This window comes from Coregonus clupeaformis, chromosome 3 (assembly GCF_020615455.1).
Source record: "Coregonus clupeaformis isolate EN_2021a chromosome 3, ASM2061545v1, whole genome shotgun sequence".
In the NCBI taxonomy this organism is placed as follows: Eukaryota; Metazoa; Chordata; class Actinopteri; order Salmoniformes; family Salmonidae; genus Coregonus; species Coregonus clupeaformis.
Window position 1 is genome coordinate 36,865,600 of NC_059194.1, and position 20,857 is coordinate 36,886,456.

Here is a 20,857-nt window from a genome sequence, read left to right on the forward strand (position 1 = left end):
AGTCACCATTGGCCTCATGTTGAAATCCCTGAGCGGTTTCCTCCCTCTCCGGCCACAGAGTTAGGAAGGTCACCTGTATCTTTGTACTGACTGGGTGTATTGATACGCCATCCAAAGTGTAATTAAGAACTTCACCATGCCCAAAGGGATATTCAATGTTAGCTTAATAATTTTTTTTTTAAATACACATTTATCCAGCCTGGTCTCAGAGCATTCGTATGATTCTGTATGTAAACCTGAGTGGCGCAGTGGTCTAAGGCACTGCATCGCAGTGCTAACTGTGCCACTAGAGATCCTGGTTCGAATCCAGGCTCTGTCGCAGCCGGCCGCGACCGGGAGACTCATGGGCGGCGCACAATTGGCCCAGCGTCGTCCAGGGTAGGGGAGGGAATGGCCGGCAGGGATGTAGCTCAGTTGATAGAGCATGGCGTTTGCAACGCCAGGGTTGTGGGTTCGATTCCCATGGGGGGCCAGTATAAAAAATAAAATAAATAAATTGTATTCACTAACTGTAAGTCGCTCTGGATAAGAGCGTCTGCTAAATGACTAAAATGTAAATGTAAAATGTAAATCTGAGAGACGCCATTACAATTCATATTAAATGTTACACATTTTCAAAACGTACAATATGTTCAACATTTTCCAAACGTACAATATATTACGAATTTGCTAAACATATGATATGCCACGAATTCTAGCTAGGTGGCTAATATTAGCTAGCTGGCTAACGTTAGCTAGGCTAGGGGGTATGGTTAAGTTTATGGTTAAGTTTAGGAGTTAGGTTAAAGGGTTAAGGTTAGGGCTAGGGGAAGGGTTAGCTAAAAGGGTTAAGGTTAGGGGAAGGGTTAGCTAACATGCTAAGTAGTTGCAAAGTAGCTAAAAAGTAGTAAGTAGTTGAAATGTTGCTAATGATCTAAAATGCTAATGTTGTCCGTGATGAGATCTGAACTCACAGCCTTTGGGTTGCTAGATGTTTGCGTTATACACCCACCCGTCCCTCCCGACCACTCACCCTACTTTCGTTTTTGCCTTAGGAAACCATCTGTCTTATGTAACCATACCAAATGTAACATACACTTATTTGAGGTTCTCAGATTTACGTTTACTATGTTACGTCTAGTCTATGAGACCAGGCTCATCTACCAATAGGTGCCTTTCTTTGTGAGGCATTGGAAAACCTCCCTGGTCTTTGTGGTTGCATCTGTGTTTGAAATTCACTGCTTGACTGAAGGACCTTACAGATAATTATATGTGTAGGGTACAGTAGTCTTAACAAATATCATGTCAAACACTATTATTGCACACAATGTGAGTCCATGCAACTTATTATGTGGCTTGTTAAGCAAATGCAAATGTTTATATGTTTAGAATTTTTTACAAATTAATAAAAAATGAAAATGTGAAATTTCTTCATTCAATAAGTTTTCATCCCCTTTGTTATGCCAAGCCTAAATATTTCTAAAAACATAATTCCACTTTGACGTTATGGGGTATTGTGTCTAGACCACTGACACAAACACACAATTTCATCGATTTTAAATTCAGGCTGTAACACAACAAAATGTGGAAAGTCAAGGGGTGTGAATACTTTCTGAAGGCACTGTAGCTTAATAAGATAGCTAACGTTGCTAATAACACTTGTAATTCCAACTTGGAGGGTTGTTCAAGGGAAACTTCCTAGTCCGAACTAGGAATTTCCAATAACATCGATAGCACGTGAACGTGGATTTATACAGTGGTATAAAACAAAACAAAAAGACCTTTGAAGATTTGTATTACAAATTTGAATAATCTAATGCTAGAAATTAAACATCAAGGCCTTTACACACTTGGACAATAAATATATAAATGAATTGCCTTTTATGGTGTTTGACAGAGTTGACATAAATCCAGTTGGGTGCATTTTATGAAAACAGATTTTAATGAGGAGGTTGTTCCTTTGCATGGTGTGATAGCTGATACGTTGGTCTATAAAAATATATATTTCAAATGTTGTTAAGATAAATATTTGTGGAATTTTTTTTTTTTGGGGGGGGGTCATTATCCTGTCTTTCAATAATCCCTGCATTAATCATTCATGGTTAAGCTTCACTCGGCAGCAGGTCAGACTTACTGTAGGTAATGAATATATTAATTTATTATTTACTTCAATGGGCATATGACTTTGCGGTGTTGTTAGCTACAGATTTTACAGTACAATGTTTGAATTTGAAGGAGCTGGGTCAGTCATTTATACTCCACAACAGTAGGTGGCAGTATGGCGTTTCTCATTTTATTTGGTTAGCAGAGTCAGGCTGCAGGAGACCCTGTCAGAGCTTTTGTCCCAAACCCATTACAGTGTTTCAGGTGCCAAGTTTATAGTCATGTATTTTATTCAGGTCCCACTGGGCCGCAAGGAAGTCAAGTCCTTGATCTGGGCAAAATGGCTCAGTCTTTGGCAAAGGGAGTGGGACGCTAGTAGTAAGGGGAGGCAATTGTATTGCGTGTACCGGTCAGTAAAGGAAGTTGTGTGGAGTAGACTACGGTTCGGGCACACATGTTTGAATGCCACGTTGTGGATGATAGGGAGACATGAAACAGGTCTGTGTGATGAGTGTTTAGTGGAGGAAAACGGTGGAGTCTGTGTTGATATTTTGTGAACTGTATGATGTAGATAGGAAGAGATTGTGTGAATAGGTTGGAGAGGCTGGACGGGGTTGGTGTTTGGGTGGTGTAGTGGGGGGAGGGAAGTGGTGGCTAGGGCTTTATTTCACTTTCTTAGAGGAACTGGACTAATGAAGAGAATTTAGGTAGGCCGTGACTGGCCTCGCACTCCAGTACAGTAGATGGCGGTGTATGCACATTAAACGTTGGATGCGACCTGCCAACCCAATCCCAAAGAAGAACAGAAGAAGCTGTGCTTCAAATAGTGATTGAGAAGTTATGCTGCTGACCACCTTTAGTTTTAAAACTAGATTATTTATCAGTTGATACATCAATGACAGTCCCTCACACAAATGTTGAATTGATGGCGTAAGTAGATGCTGAGTTCGAATCAAGCAGCGTGTCGAGCAAAGTTGGTGAAGACAAATGTTCGGAATGGACAACAGTAGTAGCGAAAACTGGAACAAAAATAAAATTGTCTAAAATTGGAGTGGAGGAAACATGTATGAATGATAATGAATCGCTTCTTGTTGGGGTGCGTTTGTTGAGTAAGGATTCATATGTGGGAAACACGTTTGAGGTGTCGAAAATTGTGAAGTATGCGCTGAGAAAAGTGGAGTCTGTCAGAGTGACCAGGAGTGGTCTTATTTTGATTCATTGTATTTCTGAAGAACAGAGGAAGATTGCAGTGAGCCTCAAAAGAATCCGGACAACAGAAGTTTTGTGTTTTGACTACGTAGTAGAGTACCCTTCAAATGAGTCATCTCAGGGGTGAAGAGCAAATACCTATGCACGTGAAACTTGGTTATATAAGATACGCTGTAAGAGCTTTCGTCCCCAAACCATTTCAGTGTAAGAATTGTAAAGGATTTGGCCATGTTTCAAGTGTGTGCAGACGAACAGAGTATATTGAAGAACGGTGTGTAGAAGGATGACGATGTTGAAATTGTGGTGGGGATCATGATCCCGAGTTCCTGGAGTGCCCTGTAAGCGTGAAGGAGATTGAGGTGGCAAAAGTTAGAGCGGTCAATCGAATCTCCTATGCGGAGGCGATTAAAATAATTTAGAAAACAAGTGATTCTAGTGAAGATATGGTAGTGGACGCACCACAGCCTGTAGTACATGTTTGCTGCCAGTCAAAAGATACCCTGTGTGTTAAAAATGTTGATTTTGTGGCGTTCATTGCCACAGTTATAAACTGTACGGCACAAGTCTAAAATAAGTCTAAGAAACTGGACATTATTGTGGCTGCGGCAGAAACGTTTTTGGGACTTAAGGATTTTACAGCTGAAGAGTTTCAAGGTTGTTCTGGCGCCGGAAGATCCTCCCTCCCAGGTTCCCCTTGAGCCTGTGTAGGGATCAGATCAGTTTTATTTTTAACTGAAAAGTTGTTTGATTTAGTTTAGTTGATTAAATTATTTTTCCGGTAGTTTATTTTTTGGAATTTAGTTCCATTTTTGGGAATCCTGTTCCCATCCGGCACAGTAGGTGGCGGGATGCACATTAAATGGTGCGATCGCCAATGTACCATAGAAGAACAAGAAGAAGAAGAACAAGAGGAAGAAGAAGAGGATGAGGAGGAGGAATAGGAAGAGGAGGAGGAGGAAGAAGAAGTAGAAGTAGAAGAAGAAGACGTAGTAATAGTGGTGATTGAGAAGGTATGCTGCTAACCACCCTTAGTTTTAAAAGTAGATTATTTATCAGTGGATACATCCACCACCAGTCCCTCACACAAATGTTGAATTGTGTTGTTGATGTTATGGAAAAGTAAAGCTAATCCAGTTTGTAAATCCATTTTAGGAGCTAGAGCTTGCATAGAGCGTGTTAGCATTGCTAGCTAGCTACGTTAGCTGCCTTTGTTGGTTGCTAGCTAGCTAGTTGTCTTTGCTTTGTTAGCTAGCTAGCTAACATGTTAATTCTAGCTAGCTCATGTTTTGATTGGCCATTGCATTTATTAACGTTATAGCCAGATACATTAGCTAGTTGGTTAGGTACATGTCATGCTTAATAAACCGTGTTAATGCCCATTTTGTGGTGATAAACCGACGCTTGATGAGCTGCTCTGCTCAGACCCAGCTAATATTAGCTAACTACAGTAGCTGACAAGCTGTTTTGTGATCACAGCTGCTAAACGTTAGTTGTCAGCTAGCTAGCTAAATTTATTTTGTTACGTTAAGCAGATGAACGCATAGAAAGAGAGGGGTTGCAGATTTGATTCGTTTCATAAGCTAATAGGTTTCCAGTTGTCAACAACATTGTGCTTTGACTTTGTGGTTAGGGAGTGGATCTCTCAGGATACTGTAAACGATAGGCTATGGTTTGTGTTCTAGACTTCAGCTGGTGTGTTGTGTTCATAATGGTGTGTTCTATACATAATGGTATGTTCTATTCATAATGGTTTGTGTTCATCAGCTGTGTTGTGTTCATAATGGTTTGTTGTGTTCATAAAGGTTAGTTATGGCCAATGGTTTGTTGTTGATCAGATGTGGCTTGTTATCTAACTTCATTGTTTTATTTTTCTCTCACCAGATTATTGTTAAATTGGTCCAAGAACTTTGGAATCAGAGTTGGAACAGATGTAGATTTTTCAGTGTGTACTACTACGTAACATTTGATCATATTGATTTCACTCACACCTTCCCCATCGCAACATGAGCAGTACAGTAAGTCCTCACCTGTGCACCCACGGCCAGTGATAACCCTCCAACACCTTCAGTTTAATTTTCAGACACTTAGCCAAGGTGTCTGGTTTTTAAGAATTCAGTGCTTTCTTGTCACAGACACAGAGGAAAAGAAGGACTGGAGCCCCCTCAAGTTCCAGACGCACGGCCAAGAGTATCAGAGTCACCGACACCAGTGTGCGACCTCGTGCTGCAGCATCAGCAGCAGCCACAGAGACCATTGATGTGCTGGAGAGCAGCAGGACTAGCAGTGAGTAGCAATGGTTTTATACCTTTCTCTTTGTCATTTTGGTTGATTATGGATATTCTAACCCGTCTATTGGCTGTGCAGGTGAGGAGGTGGTGGACTTGACATGTGAAGGTTCTGAATCGACTGTGGTTGACTTGACCAACAATGATTCTGTGGTGGTGAGTTCGGGAGCTCTCTTTATGCAAATAATTATGTATACATTTAACTGTTTTTAATGTATTTATCAGAATATGCTTTTGTCACTGTTGGAAAGACTGACATGTTGACATTTTATGTTTCTATTTTTCTCTTTTCCACCACTGTGTGATTGCGAATGGGGAAACCAGGTTGTCGATGAAGGTAATTCATTGCTTTTCCTCAACCACAACAATTATATTTAGGTTAACAGATGTTTTGGTCCTCTATAATAAAGTAAGCATTTATTACTATATCAAACATGTATTTTTCTAACTGTGAGTTTGTCTATCTGCTTGTGTCTATCTCAGGGCCTCAGGGCAGACATGGAGCTGACAGTGAGAGTTACGTACTGAGCAGTGATGAGGAGGAGGATACTAATGGGGGCCTCAGTGCCGACCTCCTGTCCTCTCTACAGGCCAGCAGTAGAGCCAGGTACTAAGCCCGACAACCTCTCTGATCATGATAATCTCATCAGATGGCATATCAAACTTTTTTTTACTTTTTTTTAAATCAATTTTATTTGAATATTGGAGCACATAAAAGCAACATCATCCATCCGTTTATCCACTCATAATCTTGGCATGTGACCACTGAAATCAAAACCTTGAGTTAGGGTAGACCCTGATGGTCTCTTGTCCTCCATAGGTCTACTCCAGGGACAGTCAGCTGCCCAGTGTGTATGGACACCCATGCTGAGGTAAGAGAAGCATAATTCAATGTATGTGAAGGTGACTATGTCAAACTGTAATTGCTGTGTAGCTACCAGAATGTGAAGTTGTCCCCTCAACTAAGATGGAGCCCTTTTCTCTTCTGCCTCTAGATCATTGAAAGTGGGAGACTAGTAGTCTCCACAAAATGTGGTCACCTATTCTGCAGTCAGTGCCTCCGCGACTCGCTGTTGAGATCCCACACTTGTCCAACCTGTAGAAAGAAACTGACCCAAAAACAATGTCACCCCATATACATCTGACATCAAACACCCATTTAACCCTCACAAAACCTGCAGGACTTTTAATCATACCTGTTCATACCACTGCCCCTACTGGACATTATAATAATTTTGACATAAACCTTTTTTCTTTTACATACACATTTGGCCGATGTCATGCTTTTGTCTTTCTTCTTTAATGCAAGAAGAGCACAGGGACGTACTCTTGTGCCAGCACACATTCACTTACATTTTTGCTATTTTCTTCCACCGATTCTCCTATTGCTCTTCATTCATTTCATAGTGAACAGATCATTGTGATTCAGCATCCCCAGTAACCATAACCAAGAAAAGAACAAAGCTCAGAAGCTTTTTTTTTTTTTTTTTAGCTCTTATGAAGTCACATGTGATGTTGTATTGGTAGCAATCACACGTGACTGGCACTCAATTGCAATGAGAACTCAACTCAAAAGTATAAATGTCTGTCGATTTATTGCTGCTGAGTAGGAGGATGTCTGAATGGTGGGTGTTGCTTGAATTTGGTCATCACCATTGTTGTAAATATTGTTGTATGTTTTGTTGTATATATGGTTGAATGATAAGTTAAGGTGAGCATAATCTGTATAAGGTTCAATAAAAAAAAGATGATTGTAAAGTTTTGTTACCTGGTTTGCTTACCTGACTCATATAGTTTCTTCTCACAGCCAGCGTGTCTCAGTGACAGAGACTGTGAGAAGAGACAAGCCCAAACGTAGGAGAGTGCATTGTTGAGCCCTCATGCTGACTTGCTAAATAGCTTTTTTTCCCATTACATGTTTTCACTGACTTAACATTTAATTTAATTTGTAACCTTTGAATTATTTTAGATTCTGTACTACAGGTAACTTGGCTGACTCCGTTGTGACACGCATCCCCTCAAATGTCCACTAAGTGGCAGTATCTTCTTGCACACGCATGGTCTGTTGTCCAATAATAATACCTAAGTGCTTTCATTCAAGTAATGATCAATGATAATGTAGTTTCCTCTCCATTCTCTCAGTGCATGGGGTGTGTTACTTGATTAACCTATTGCCAAATACAGGGCTTATTTCTTGGACCCAGATTAAATGTAGTCCAGGAGTAAATTATCAATGGAGATTTTACATTGAGTGTGTTTTAGTCCATGACTAGGCTTAATCTGAGTATGAAAAACTGGCCCTTTCTCATATCTCTCATTTTCTTCAAATTACCATTTTCTCTTATGAATGTTGTTGACCAATCTCCTAATGTTGGGGCAGTGTGTAGTTATAACAACCAAACCATACCATTTTAATTACATAGTGGAAATAGAAGTTCAATTGAATATCAACTCAGGTGTTATTACTTTGGAATTACATTATAATGCATTAATTACATTTTAATTAGTATTTTACTATAATGATTTGTGATTATGAATATTATATATATTTTTTTCATTATTATGACGTAGTCCATGATGTTAATAGCAGAACTGCCCTAAGCGAAAGAGTTAATTCTTGAAATGTGTTGAGGAGCTACTAGGGCTACTCTGTGATTGGGCAAAAATTCCCGAGGTGGGACGGACCGTAGTTCCCACTCCTGTGGTCGATTCCTGGATGGCAAGGTCTGTTAGCTCAATTATTGCAGTAAATTATTTACATGTAAATGGTATTTGGGATTAAAAAAGAGACCTAACTGCTTCTCTTCCTAAATTGATAAGGCTAGGAGTTAACTGTAATGCGATCACAGGGCTTGTATTTAGTCTTGACGCACGCTCGGTCCGGTGTGTTGGGCTCGCACGAGCGTTTTGTGATGACTGTCATTTAAAAAAAACTAGCCAGATTTGAGCTGCATGTTTGACATTCACGTTTTATAGTGTTATTTTTCTTGGAGGGTATCCAGTAACTGAGCCACGGATACTTTGAGCGAAAGTGCGTGCAGTTCAACTTTTAGTGGACATTGATTTGTTAATTATTTGGATTAAATCACCTTTATTGATGAGAATGTAATCATGATAAACTTGCCATTAGTGGGAAACCGATTCAAGACAAATCATTGCTGCTGGACATTTCAGGTAAGTCCCTAACTTGTATTATGATGAAAGCGTTATTGTCCCTGATTACAATGTGATTATTTATAAGCAGCAGATTTAGAAGGATGCAGGTTTGTTGTAGACCTGTAATAATACAAAATTAATAAGTAGCCAACTGGAATACTTTTTAACTTTCAATTTATACTACAGATTATTACTAATAAGATAGTACACAACTGTATTGCATAAATCAATATTATTGTGTTAATCATAATTATAGTTAGGCTATATTACTTTACAAAGCTATTATTTGTAGTCCACATCTGAGTGTAGAATGTTTTAATTCCACTGATTCACCATTCATGGATCTACAGTGGGGAAAAAAAGTATTTAGTCAGCCACCAATTGTGCAAGTTCTCCCACTTAAAAAGATGAGAGAGGCCTGTAATTTTCATCATAGGTACACGTCAGCTATGACAGACAAATTGAGGAAAAAAAATCCAGAAAATCACATTGTAGGAATTTTAATGAATTTATTTGCAAATTATGGTGGAAAATAAGTATTTGGTCACCTACAAACAAGCAAGATTTCTGGCTCTCACAGACCTGTAACTTCTTCTTTAAGAGGCTCCTCTGTCCTCCACTCGTTACCTGTATTAATGGCACCTGTTTGAACTTGTTATCAGTATAAAAGACACCTGTCCACAACCTCAAACAGTCACACTCCAAACTCCACTATGGCCAAGACCAAAGAGCTGTCAAAGGACACCAGAAACAAAATTGTAGACCTGCACCAGGCTGGGAAGACTGAATCTGCAATAGGTAAGCAGCTTGGTTTGAAGAAATCAACTGTGGGAGCAATTATTAGGAAATGGAAGACATACAAGACCACTGATAATCTCCCTCGATCTGGGGCTCCACGCAAGATCTCACCCCGTGGGGTCAAAATCATCACAAGAACGTTGAGCAAAAATCCCAGAACCACACGGGGGGACCTAGTGAATGACCTGCAGAGAGCTGGGACCAAAGTAACAAAGCCTACCATCAGTAACACACTACGCCGCCAGGGACTCAAATCCTGCAGTGCAAGACGTGTCCCCCTGCTTAAGCCAGTACATGTCCAGGCCCGTCTGAAGTTTGCTAGAGTGCATTTGGATGATCCAGAAGAGGATTGGGAGAATGTCATATGGTCAGATGAAACCAAAATAGAACTTTTTGGTAAGAACTCAACTCGTCGTGTTTGGAGGACAAAGAATGCTGAGTTGCATCCAAAGAACACCATACCTACTGTGAAGCATGGTGGTGGAAACATCATGCTTTGGGGCTGTTTTTCTGCAAAGGGACCAGGATGACTGATCCGTGTAAAGGAAAGAATGAATGGGGCCATGTATCGTGAGATTTTGAGTGAAAACCTCCTTCCATTAGCAAGGGCATTGAAGATGAAACGTGGCTGGGTCTTTCAGCATGACAATGATCCCAAACACACCGCCCGGGCAATGGAGGAGTGGCTTCGTAAGAAGCATTTCAAGGTCCTGGAGTGGCCTAGCCAGTCTCCAGATCTCAACCCCATAGAAACTCTTTGGAGGGAGTTGAAAGTCCATGTTGCCCAGCGACAGCCCCAAAACATCACTGCTCTAGAGGAGATCTGCATGGAGGAATGGGCCAAAATATCAGCAACAGTGTGTGAAAACCTTGTGAAGACTTACAGAAAACGTTTGACCTGTGTCATTGCCAACAAAGGGCATATAACAAAGTATTGAAAAACTTTTGTTATTGACCAAATACTTATTTTCCACCATAATTTGCAAATAAATTCATAAAAAATCCTACAATGTGATTTTCTGGAGAAAAAAATTCTCATTTTGTCTGTCATAGTTGACGTGTACCTATGATGAAAATTACAGGCCTCTCTCATCTTTTTAAGTGGGAGAACTTGCACAATTGGTGGCTGACTAAATACTTTTTTTCCCCACTGTATGTGTGTGAGAGCGGATGGAGCCTGAGTCTTTGATTTCTAGCATGTTTAATAAGCAGGTAGATTAACTGTAGCCTATACAACAGCATCTACACATATATATATATATATATATATATATATATATATATATATATATATACAAAAGTATGTGGACATCCTTTCAAATGAGTGGATTTGGCTATTTCTGACAGGTGTATAAAATCGAGTGCACCGCCATGCAATCTCCATAGACAAACATTGGCAGTAGAATGGCCTTACTGACGAGCTCAGTGACTTTCAATGTGGCACTGTCATAGGATGCCGCCTTTCCAACAAGTCAGTTTGTTAAATTTGTGTTATTGTGAAATGGAAACGTCTAGGAGCAACAAAGGCTCAGCCGCGAAGTGGTAGGCCACACAAGCCGACAGAACGTGCCCGCCGAGGGCTGAAGCGCGTAGTGTGTAAAATTTGTCTGTCCTCGGTTGCAACACTCACTACCGAGTTCCAAACTGCCTCTGGAAGCAACGTCAGCACAATCACTGTTCATTGGGAGCTTTATGAAATGGGTTTCCATGGCCGAGCAGCCGCACCCAAGCCTAAGATCACCATACGCAATGCCAAACGTTGGCTGGAGTGGTGTAAAGCTCGCCTCCATTGGACTCCGGAGCAGTGGAAACACGCTCTCTGTAGTGATAAATCATGCTTTACCATCTGGCAGTCTGCTGGACGAATCTGTGTTTGTAGAACGCTACCTGCCCCAATGCGTGGATTCATGGAGGAGGAATAATGGTCTGGGGCTGTTTTTCATGGTTTGGGCTAGGCCCCTTAGTTCCAGTGAAGGGAAATCGTAACGCTACAGCATGCAATGACATTCTAGATGATTTTGTGCTTCCAACTTTGTGGCAACAGTTTGGGGAAGGCCCTTTCCTGTTTCAGCATGACAATGCCCCCGTGCTCAAAGCGATGTCCATACTAAAATGGTTTGTCGAGATCGGTGTGGAAGAACTTAACTGGCCTGTACAGAGCCCTGACCTCAACTCCATCGAACACCTTTGGGATGAATTGGAACGCCGACTGCGAGCCAGGCCTAATCGCCCAACATCAGTGCCCAACCTCACTAATGCTCTTGTGGCTCAATGGAAACAAGTCCTGCAGCAATGTTCTAACATCTAGTGTAAAGCCTTCCCAGAAGAGTGGAGGCTGTTATAGCAGCAAAGAGGGGACCAACTCCATATCAATGCCCATGATTTTGGAATGAGATGTTCGACTAGCAGGTGTCCACATACTTTTGGTCATGTAGTGTATAACCCATTCTAAGACAATGAGAGGAGGAAATGTCTAGTTCCCCAATAGCAGTAAATGAAATGCATGTTATGTTGATGGATTTGATCAAAGATTAAATGCAAAACTCTAAAGGATTTTCACAATGGATTTCAAATGACTTATAATTTGTTTTGCAAACTGGCAGAAAGAATAACTCCTCTAATCAGAAACATAGGGACATATGGCCAAAATAAGAGCTGCTCATTTGAATGAAGTTCATGAATAAAAAGCCTATGTTGCTTTTCCAGAAACTCATTTTATAGTGTTGGGGACAGACGTCTTGTATTTTTCAGTCTGTTAAATGATTAACAACTTATTTTGTCACTAGTTAGGACTGTAATTCTGTTATATTTCCTAAATGCCTTGACTATGCCACTTCCAAAATAAACTGTGAGAAATAATATTGTTAGGTTGTAAAGCGTAATATACAGTAGCTTAAGATGTGATATGGATAATAACAATGTGTTCTTGCACCATTTCCTCACTGTGAATTGACTTTTCTCTTTCTTTAAGATTTCAAGTGTTGAAGCCTTCCATCCAGAAAGAATGGGACTTTTATGGATTTGCCTGCTCATTTGTGAGATAATCCTGTTGTCGGACTGTGCACGGGGTGAGTAGTAACTTAGTAGTAATGAACAATAACAACTGAAAGTGTTTTAGTGGATCTGTAGGCAACCATCTTCAAAAAGTGCCTCACCACAATGAATGATAGCTACTACAAGCTGTACACAATTGTGGTTGTGTAACTCCAAGTTGGTGGTATAGTCCATTCAGGCCAAGGGCCTACCCTATGTTTTCTAATGGAACTTGCCTAGATCACACAGACTTTGGGACAGTAAACATGGGATACCTGGTGTGCAAGTGTCAAGTGAGGCATGCAGATAGAGTGTAGTCCTGACCCTCCTGCTTCTCAACCTGAGCTGTCATACCTAGACTCAACATGCCGCTGGTCGTCTGTTCTGGCCTGCCTGCCTTCCTGCCTGTCTGGAGAAAGGAAAGGGGCATGGGGGGACCCAAACACACGGCGCCCAGGCAGATTGGATCTGAGAGCCTGAACATTGCAGCATTCACAATAACACAGTCGAGCCGTCACGGAGACGCTTAGGCAAAAGTAAACAGAGACCCATAGAGAGCAATGCGATTAGATTAGGCAATTATGTTTGTTTGCTGTGCAATGCCACAGCGTTTCCGACCGTGAATGGAGCAAGGCGGCAAGGATAGCTGTGGGCTTAAACAGTAGAAGAGACAACTTGTCTTCCTGGTGATGATATCGGAGGGGTTTACTCACTAGCTTAGCCTAGCTAGTGCCTTATTGGGTACACAGACGAAGAGATAGACAAACCTTTCTCTATCTCATGATGGCATGCAGATATTAGAGCAAGGAACTTCTTCCCTTTTTTGTAAAGTCTGATATGACACGTTTGATAAGACAGTGAAAAGCATGGTGGTTGTGTTGAAAACAAAATACCTCAGAGATACTGAGACAGAATCAGAGATTATTCTCCAATTGAATTTGAGATACTTTTGGCTCTATTTTACATAACACTGTGAATTTGACATATTGTGGTGGGTCAACAATGGCAACTCAACATACAGTAGAAAAGGTTGAGTCCATATCAACACACTTCTCATGGAAAACCTTTCCTGACATTATATCAATATTTTGTGACCTGAGTTTGATACCTTCATATGTCAACTTTAGGAGTAGAAAAGGAATGGAAATTCAAAACTACAGGACACGTAATACTTTTTTTTGGAGGATTTTCTTCTAGAGTAAGAGTCCAGGTTGATTGCTATGATTTGAAGAAGGCCATGGAACGTGGCAAAAAATGACCCCCCACCCCATTTGAGTTCCCCCCTACTGACCAAGTTTGCTGTTCCTGGTGGGTCCTTGTTGCACGGGGAATGCAGAACATCACGTCAGATGACAAATATTTTCCGCTGCTAGCGAAAGCACAGTTTGGGCCCAGCTGCCAGATAGGCATATTAACTGTATACGCTTATGCAATGATTCAGGGTCTGAGTCTGAGCAGCTGAAAGATAAGCATTTTACTCTGTTTGCTGAATGCCCGAGAGAGAGTATTCATGCATAAATGTGGGCATTAATGTCTGTGCCAACTAAATGGGGAAACAACTAAGTCATGGGATGGTTGCCATAACGTAGTTAAAAAAATTATGATCACAAATGAAATTCAACTGCATTCATTCAGGTATCGTTATTTTGACTCCTTATGACGCACATCATTAAATTAAGTACATTTAAAAACCATCAATCAATCAATCACATTTATTTATAAAGCCCTTTTTACATCAGCAGATGTCACAAAGTGCTATACAGAAACCCAGCCTAAAACCCCAAACAGCAAGCAATGCAGATGTAGAAGCACGTGGCTAGGAAAACACTCTTTAGAAAGGCAGGAACTTAGAGAGGAACCAGGCTCTGAGGGGTGGCCAGTCCTCTTCTGGCTGTGCCGGGTGGAGGTTATAAGAGTACATGGCCTTTTTAAGGCCATATTGTTCTTCAAGATGTTCAAACGTTCATAGATGACCAGCAGGGTCAAATAATAAGAGGGTGCAACAGGTCAGTACCTCAGGAGTAAATGTCAGTTGGCTTTTCATAGCCGAGCATTCAGAGGTCAAGACAGCAGGTGCGGTAGAGAGAGGGCGTCGAAAACAGCAGGTCCGGGACAAGGTAGCACGTCCGGTGAACAGGTCAGGGTTCTCTAGCCGCAGGCAGAACAGTTGAAACTGGAGCAGCAGCATGACCAGGTGGACTGGGGACAGCCAGGAGTCATCAGGCCAGGTAGTCCTGAGGCATGATCCTAGGGCTCAGGTCCTCCGGGAGGGGAGGGAGAGAGGGAGAGCGAGAGAAACTGGAGACAAGATGTTGTGGGACCCAGTTATAAGCACAGGATCTTGGTGCAGCAAAGGTAGACTAAATACTACCAGCATTGCATTTAAACAAAGGCGACAGGCAGCCATATGGACGTGTGGAGATGTGGGGGCTTTTTGGAGGTGGAACTGATGTGTTTGTAGGGGCCTGCTGTGCTCTGTACAAACTAGGACCACCCTGCAGCTACATGCTGGTGTGTCAGTGAGAGGCAGCCTTCATAGAGCAAACAACAAAATGGGCTGATGCTCTAAACATATACACTGAGAATAAATACTGTCTGCTTATCTAACTCTTGTATTCCTCTGAGCCTTCTAAAAGTCAATGGAAAACTGAGATGAGGAGTAGCAGCACATTTGTCGAGAGTCTGCTCTTTCCCCTCCTCCCTCGATCTCTCCCTCCTTCCATCTCTCCCTCTCCACCTCGCACTCCTCACACTGGAGCAGTTTATGGCTAGCTCTAAGCCAGAGGAAATGTGTGAAGTTAATTTAGAGTGTTGGAGAAACATAGCTGACCCATTGGGTAGCCTTTTGTCACTTCACAGCTCTGTAGTAAACTAGAGAATATCCACAGAGCCTGGGGTGTGGGTTTATACAAACGGTAGTTAAAGTTTATCTCGCACATAAACCGTCTTCCAGACGTGACAAACATAGCTGAGTGTGAGTAAGGAATGAGAGATTTGCTCCAAATTCGTCTCAATGAGGAGGATAGATCCATAGAGAAAGGCTGCTGTCAGACTACAGGCCATAAAGTGGTTATTAGATTGTCAAATGGTGTTTACACAGCCACCATCTTTCTCTCACCTCTTCTCATTAGCATTGGGCTGCTAATCATATTCCTCAGTAATGAAGCTGTATTAGACAGGAGGTCGTACATTGATTAAAGACTGGGAACAGCATGTTGATGATGTGATTATTAGTAAATAAAGGCCGGCTTCAAAAGGAAACTGAATTGTCCCATTAAACGGGAGCTCAGATAAAGTCAATGTTAGCTTAGCAACCCTGGTGTTTGGTTTTAATGTGTCTATCAAGACACCTCACGGGTAGGTTGATGGGATAGGTGCCGTGTGTGTGTGTGTGTGAGTGAGAGAGAGACCTAGCAGAGAGAGGGGAGGCATTTTTCTGAGCAGGAAAGCAACTGAACAAAGTCTGAAGTAAATGACTTCACCATTTCACCCCATCCAACCTTTACCATCGGCCTCCACCTGTTAATTGCTAAGGCAACGTGACTTCACAGGACTAGGACCACAACCAGTAACCGTGCCGAGAGAGATGGACAAAAATCCATATCTCAATTTATAAGTTTATAACAATGTGTACCACATTAAAAAATAAATAATATTACCCTTAAAACTACTACTACTAATTTGAATGTTGTAGCTATCAATTGTCCCATTAACGATCACCCATATTAGCAAACATATTTTATTTCAAACTTCACATTTCTCTAGTAGGGTCCTATATGTGATTTATCGTAATGATCGATATCAGCAAAATGTCCACAATAAATGTCTTGGTTTGGTCGGTGTCGATCATGTTTGGTTTATCGTCCCAGCTTTAGTGTACACACAAGTATATACTAAGTCATAGCCTTTGCAGTACCGTTGGAGAGAGGGAAAGAGGGAGAGTTCTCCAGCCAACAAGTCCAACTGGCCTACTATTTCCCTCAGTCCTCCCTGTAATCCTCCAGTCTTGTCTGACATGACTTCCACTTGGCTAGCCAACCTCTGGGTCAATCGATGTTGCAAAAACATCAGCCACTGAAGCCAATGTAGTGGTACATCTTTATGTTGTTGTGGCTGTTACGTTGTGAATATATTGGAATTGTGCCACTCACTCACTCCCTCACTCACTGAGCAGTGTCTTTCCAGCCTGAAATGGCCACAGCATAGACAGACAGACACACATACTTTCACGGACAGAACAATGCATTGTGTTGTGCTGGTGACATAATGGCTTATTGTTGGGGGCCTGGAGCCTGTGTTTGGTTAGTGCTGGAGGGGTCAGAGGGCAGCGGAGAGTACCAGGGAGAGGCCCCAGATTGGATCAGGGAGTGTGCATACCTGACCTCTTACCAGAGGAGCTTACAATAACACATCAGTACTTCTGTAGGTTCTGCTTTTCTCCTCCTCTCTCTGCATACATTCATCCCCCTCTTTTTTTCAGATATGCATAGATGTAAGCATATACTTCCTTCCTCCTCCACCTTCCCAGCTGTTCTCCTGGTCGCATTACACATGAGATGTTGAAAAGCAATCCCTGGACTGGAGACAGCTCTCCTTGTTTTCTTTTGGATTTTGCGTGTCAGTTTGTGTTGGGGCCTGTGCCCCTGAGCAGCTGTGTGTGTGTCACATGTCAGAGAGACAGAGAGGAGAGGGCTCCCCCAGCTTAGAGAGAGAAAGATGCCATTCTGGGTCCTAAACAAAACAGAGCGTTAATGTGATTGATGGATGGCAGTCATATTGTGTGTCCTCTACACCAGTGGTTTTCAAACCTCTCCTCCTCTGGGACCCCCAGATGTGTCACCATTTTGTTGTAGCCCTGAACTAGCTCACCTAATTCACTTTATCAAGGGCTTGATAATTACTTGAATCAGGTGTGCTTGCTCTGGAATAGTTCATTTACATGGAACGGCTGTCGGTCCCTGAGGAGAGGTTTGAAAAAGTGTCCATTGATGTATGTGTCCGTTGACATATGCGACACAACCATAGATTGAGTAAGTCGCTCAAGCTCTTCGCTGCCTGCCGCTGGTTTGTTTGAAGTGTGGAACCGACCCAGTGCCCCCTGCACTGTCTTCCTGAACATCCTGAACCAATCAGCCTTCACAGGCATTTATTTTGGTGAAAGGTTAGCTGTATATCCTAAAAAAACAACCATAAGAGGTGATAAAGACACTAAATGACTGAGAGGCCATGTCTGATGTATGTCTGAATGACTTCATAAGCCAAGGTTGTTTTCTCCGGTGAAGTTCTTAAATCAGGATATACGTCACTCACGTCAGAGGTTGTCTTTCATTATTATTTTGTGGGGTTCTGTTTGGCTTTGTGACGATAAGCTGTTGGGTAGCACTAGAAGAGTGGACTGACAATAGTTCTATGGTGTTTTACCCATAGCCACACAGATTGCGGTTGCCCGCAGGCAGAGAAACGAAAGCATGGCACACACAGACACACAGCTTGTTCATTACGCCAGCTGTTGCGGTGGAATCCACACTGCAGTCGGAATGTGTAAGGAGTGTGAGAGTTGTGGGGGTGGTTTAAAAGTTGGGAATTTGAAGGCTTTAGCAAACTAGGAACTTTTGCTACTAGCTGCAGTGTTGTGGCTTTTTCAATCAGGTAGTCGGGACACAGACCCAGCCATACCCATTGGCTCCAGACAGGAAATCTGAACCACCTGACTGACTGGTCCAGCCACAGAATTTAGAGGAGGAGCTTTAGGGTGTCAGGGTGACTGTCTGGAGTGAAAAGGCCTACACCTGTGGGATTCCTCATCTGTTGCTGCCTCTTAAATCTCTCCCCCTGCCCCATGGTGGATCAGGCCTGATAAAATGACCATGTGATATGGCCATGGATCACTATGAAAAGGTGTGGCTGTCTTTTTTCACCCAGTTTTGGAATCCTTTGTCTACTGGAGGTGTCACTGTCTCACAGTGTTGTTCTCACAGTTGGTTTGTCTTTAAGTTTAGAGCAACGCAATCTATTGCCTCCCCCAGTCTTCCTCAATAGGATTTGAATGGGCCTGAGAAATGTGTGTTTCTCTTGACCATGAAATGAAAGACGTAAGCAGATCCTCCACAGGGTATTCAAACTCTGCACATTTGATGTCCTCCCCATTTCCTCTCTCTACCTTCCTTTCTCTCATTCTCTCTCTTCAGTATTGAATTCCACCACCATCACTCTGTTTATGCAGATGGCAAAACTTGAGCGCTAATCGTGATTATTTTCTGTGCACAATGTTGAAGTCCTCTATTAACAAAATATTATCCTCATATTTTGGCTCCGAGTTCTCAACCATTATCACGCTGAGATTTATGTCTGAATCTACAATAGCTCTATTCTTCAGGGTCCCTATTTCTAAATATATTAGCAGGACCTCTAAGTATTTTTCCTGTCCAGCTCCCCTGGGTTTTAGGACTTTAGCTTTGAGAAGGGGTGAGGGGGAGAAGGAAAGCAGAGGGGGGTGCTGGATGGGGGGGCAGCTTGGGGACACAGGGTTGTCATCTCTGTGAGAGAGACCCTTGTGTGACAGCAAAGGAGAGGAAACAGATAGCCCCTCCGCCGGGGCTGAACCTCAGCCTCCACTGACAAATATAAGTGGCACGATGACTGATTTATTTGAGGTGATGTTCTGGTACCATCTGCACCGTGAGTGTCTGCGGCTGCCAATGGACACTGTGGGCCCCGGCCGCTTCCTCTGAGTCAAGGCATTCATGTATAGTGGTGCCAATCCACACTGGCCCTCAACACACAGTCACACACCAAGGACAGCATCGTTGGTGGGGTGTGTGCCAAGTACTACCGTCATCACATATCAGGAGCTCGACTATTCAAAATGTTAATGAGATCATATTGTGTACATCACTTCTCTGTCTTAACCTATTTTCTCCTAAATTACATGTTGTCGATGCTTTCAATGTCGATTTGAGCTGACTGCTGCACTTCATAGTTTGTTTGTACGCCTCATTAAGATGTCAGGGATGAGTGGGAGATGAGAATGGGAGATACCCCTCAGTGCTTGTCTCTGTCCGTAGACACACATCATTTTTGTGTTTCCCTGAGGAACAGTTAGCCTCAGCGTATCAGGGCCAGGTTGACCCTGCACTCAATTGACTGTGGTTTTGGATGATACCTTTTCTGACAGAGACCTGCGCAGAGCAAATTGAGTTAGTCATGGCTGAGACTCGGTGTGGAATGTGGGAGGGAGGCAGGGGTCTGGGGTACATATGGGCGTGAGGTGGTGAGATGTGAGTGTGGGGGAGATCAGAGGGTGGAGTTGCAGGGGGAAGGAATGCTAGACTCCTCCACCCAGTGGAGCAGAAACATACAGGTGGTGGAGGAGGAGGACACGTGGGAGAGAGAAGGAAGCACATCTCCATTGTACCAGATCCCTACCAGTTTTAAAATTACGACCTGATTGTGCATTTGAATTGAAGTCATTTTTGGTGTGTGTTTTTGCTTTTATAAAATAATTTATTATACTTTTTTTTACAGTACAAAAACATTCATAGACAAAAACAATAGACAACTTAACATTCACATACATACATTTCAACAAACATTAATGACATACATATGAAAACACAACCATTTGCAATATTCTACCTCTAATGTAAATTATCCATATCTCTCAAATCTATTTGGATGAAGATACCTGCTAAGATTTATGATTTTTTTAACTGAATGTGTTTGCTCTGTTTTTATGGTGGCAAATGTTTGGCTGCTCTAGTCTAATAGTCTAGGCCTAAATCAAATATTGACCTGTGATTGCTGGAGAGGTCCATGGCAGGTGCTGGTGTAGTCTACTGACCTATCAGGAGTGGGGGCAGAGCCGGGAGGGCCATGTGCCTCAGATAAGCCCCAGGGGAAGTATGATCCAGCGGGCACGACCCAGGCTACTATCAGGCCTCTGGAGGCAGTTGCTGTTATACATTAACATCCCTGATATCAAGCCTCTGTCTCTGGAGAGGGACACAAACATTGATGAAATGATCTTTTTTCCTCATCAATCTATACACAATATCCCATAATAACAAAGTGAAAACAGGTTTTTGGACATTTTTGCAAATGTATTAAAAATAAAAAACTGCTATGAGACTAGAAATTGAGCTCAGGTGCGTCCTGTTTCCATTGATCATCCTTGAGATGTTTCTACAACTTGATTGGAGTCCACCTGTGGTCAGTTCAATTGATTGGACATTATTTGGAAAGACACACATCTGTCTATATATGGTCCCACATTTGACAGTGCATGTCAGAGCAAA

The 20,857-nt window shown here is 42.2% G+C and overlaps 2 protein-coding genes across 2 annotated transcripts in view; both read left to right on the forward strand.

The window, feature by feature from the left end:
- The first annotated feature begins 4,195 nt into the window (after positions 1–4,195).
- rnf4 (ring finger protein 4) lies at positions 4,196–7,334 on the forward strand. The gene is made up of 8 exons (XM_041858197.1): positions 4,196–4,301; positions 5,173–5,306; positions 5,424–5,574; positions 5,656–5,732; positions 5,901–5,913; positions 6,060–6,183; positions 6,397–6,448; positions 6,572–7,334. Exons 2-8 carry the CDS (start codon positions 5,295–5,297, stop codon positions 6,719–6,721), a joined length of 579 nt encoding a protein of 192 aa, XP_041714131.1. The 5' UTR covers positions 4,196–4,301; positions 5,173–5,294; the 3' UTR covers positions 6,722–7,334.
- A 974-nt stretch (positions 7,335–8,308) lies between these two features.
- Positions 8,309–20,857, forward strand: part of LOC121544966 (fibroblast growth factor receptor-like 1) — an 83,932-nt gene continuing 71,383 nt past the window's right edge. The window contains exons 1-2 of the mRNA XM_041855246.2: positions 8,309–8,750; positions 12,502–12,598. Coding sequence (XP_041711180.1) covers positions 8,688–8,750; positions 12,502–12,598 — 160 coding nt within the window. The 5' untranslated portion in view covers positions 8,309–8,687. The remainder of the gene's footprint in view (positions 8,751–12,501; positions 12,599–20,857) is intronic.

What these genes read in the sequence shown, in the direction of transcription:
- rnf4 (XM_041858197.1), top strand. An exon ending in CAGGCCAGCAGTAGAGCCAG is followed by an intron (nt 6,184 to 6,396) that starts GTACTAAGCCCG and finishes TGTCCTCCATAG; the next exon opens with GTCTACTCCAGGGACAGTCA. An exon ending in GTATGGACACCCATGCTGAG is followed by an intron (nt 6,449 to 6,571) that starts GTAAGAGAAGCA and finishes TTCTGCCTCTAG; the next exon opens with ATCATTGAAAGTGGGAGACT.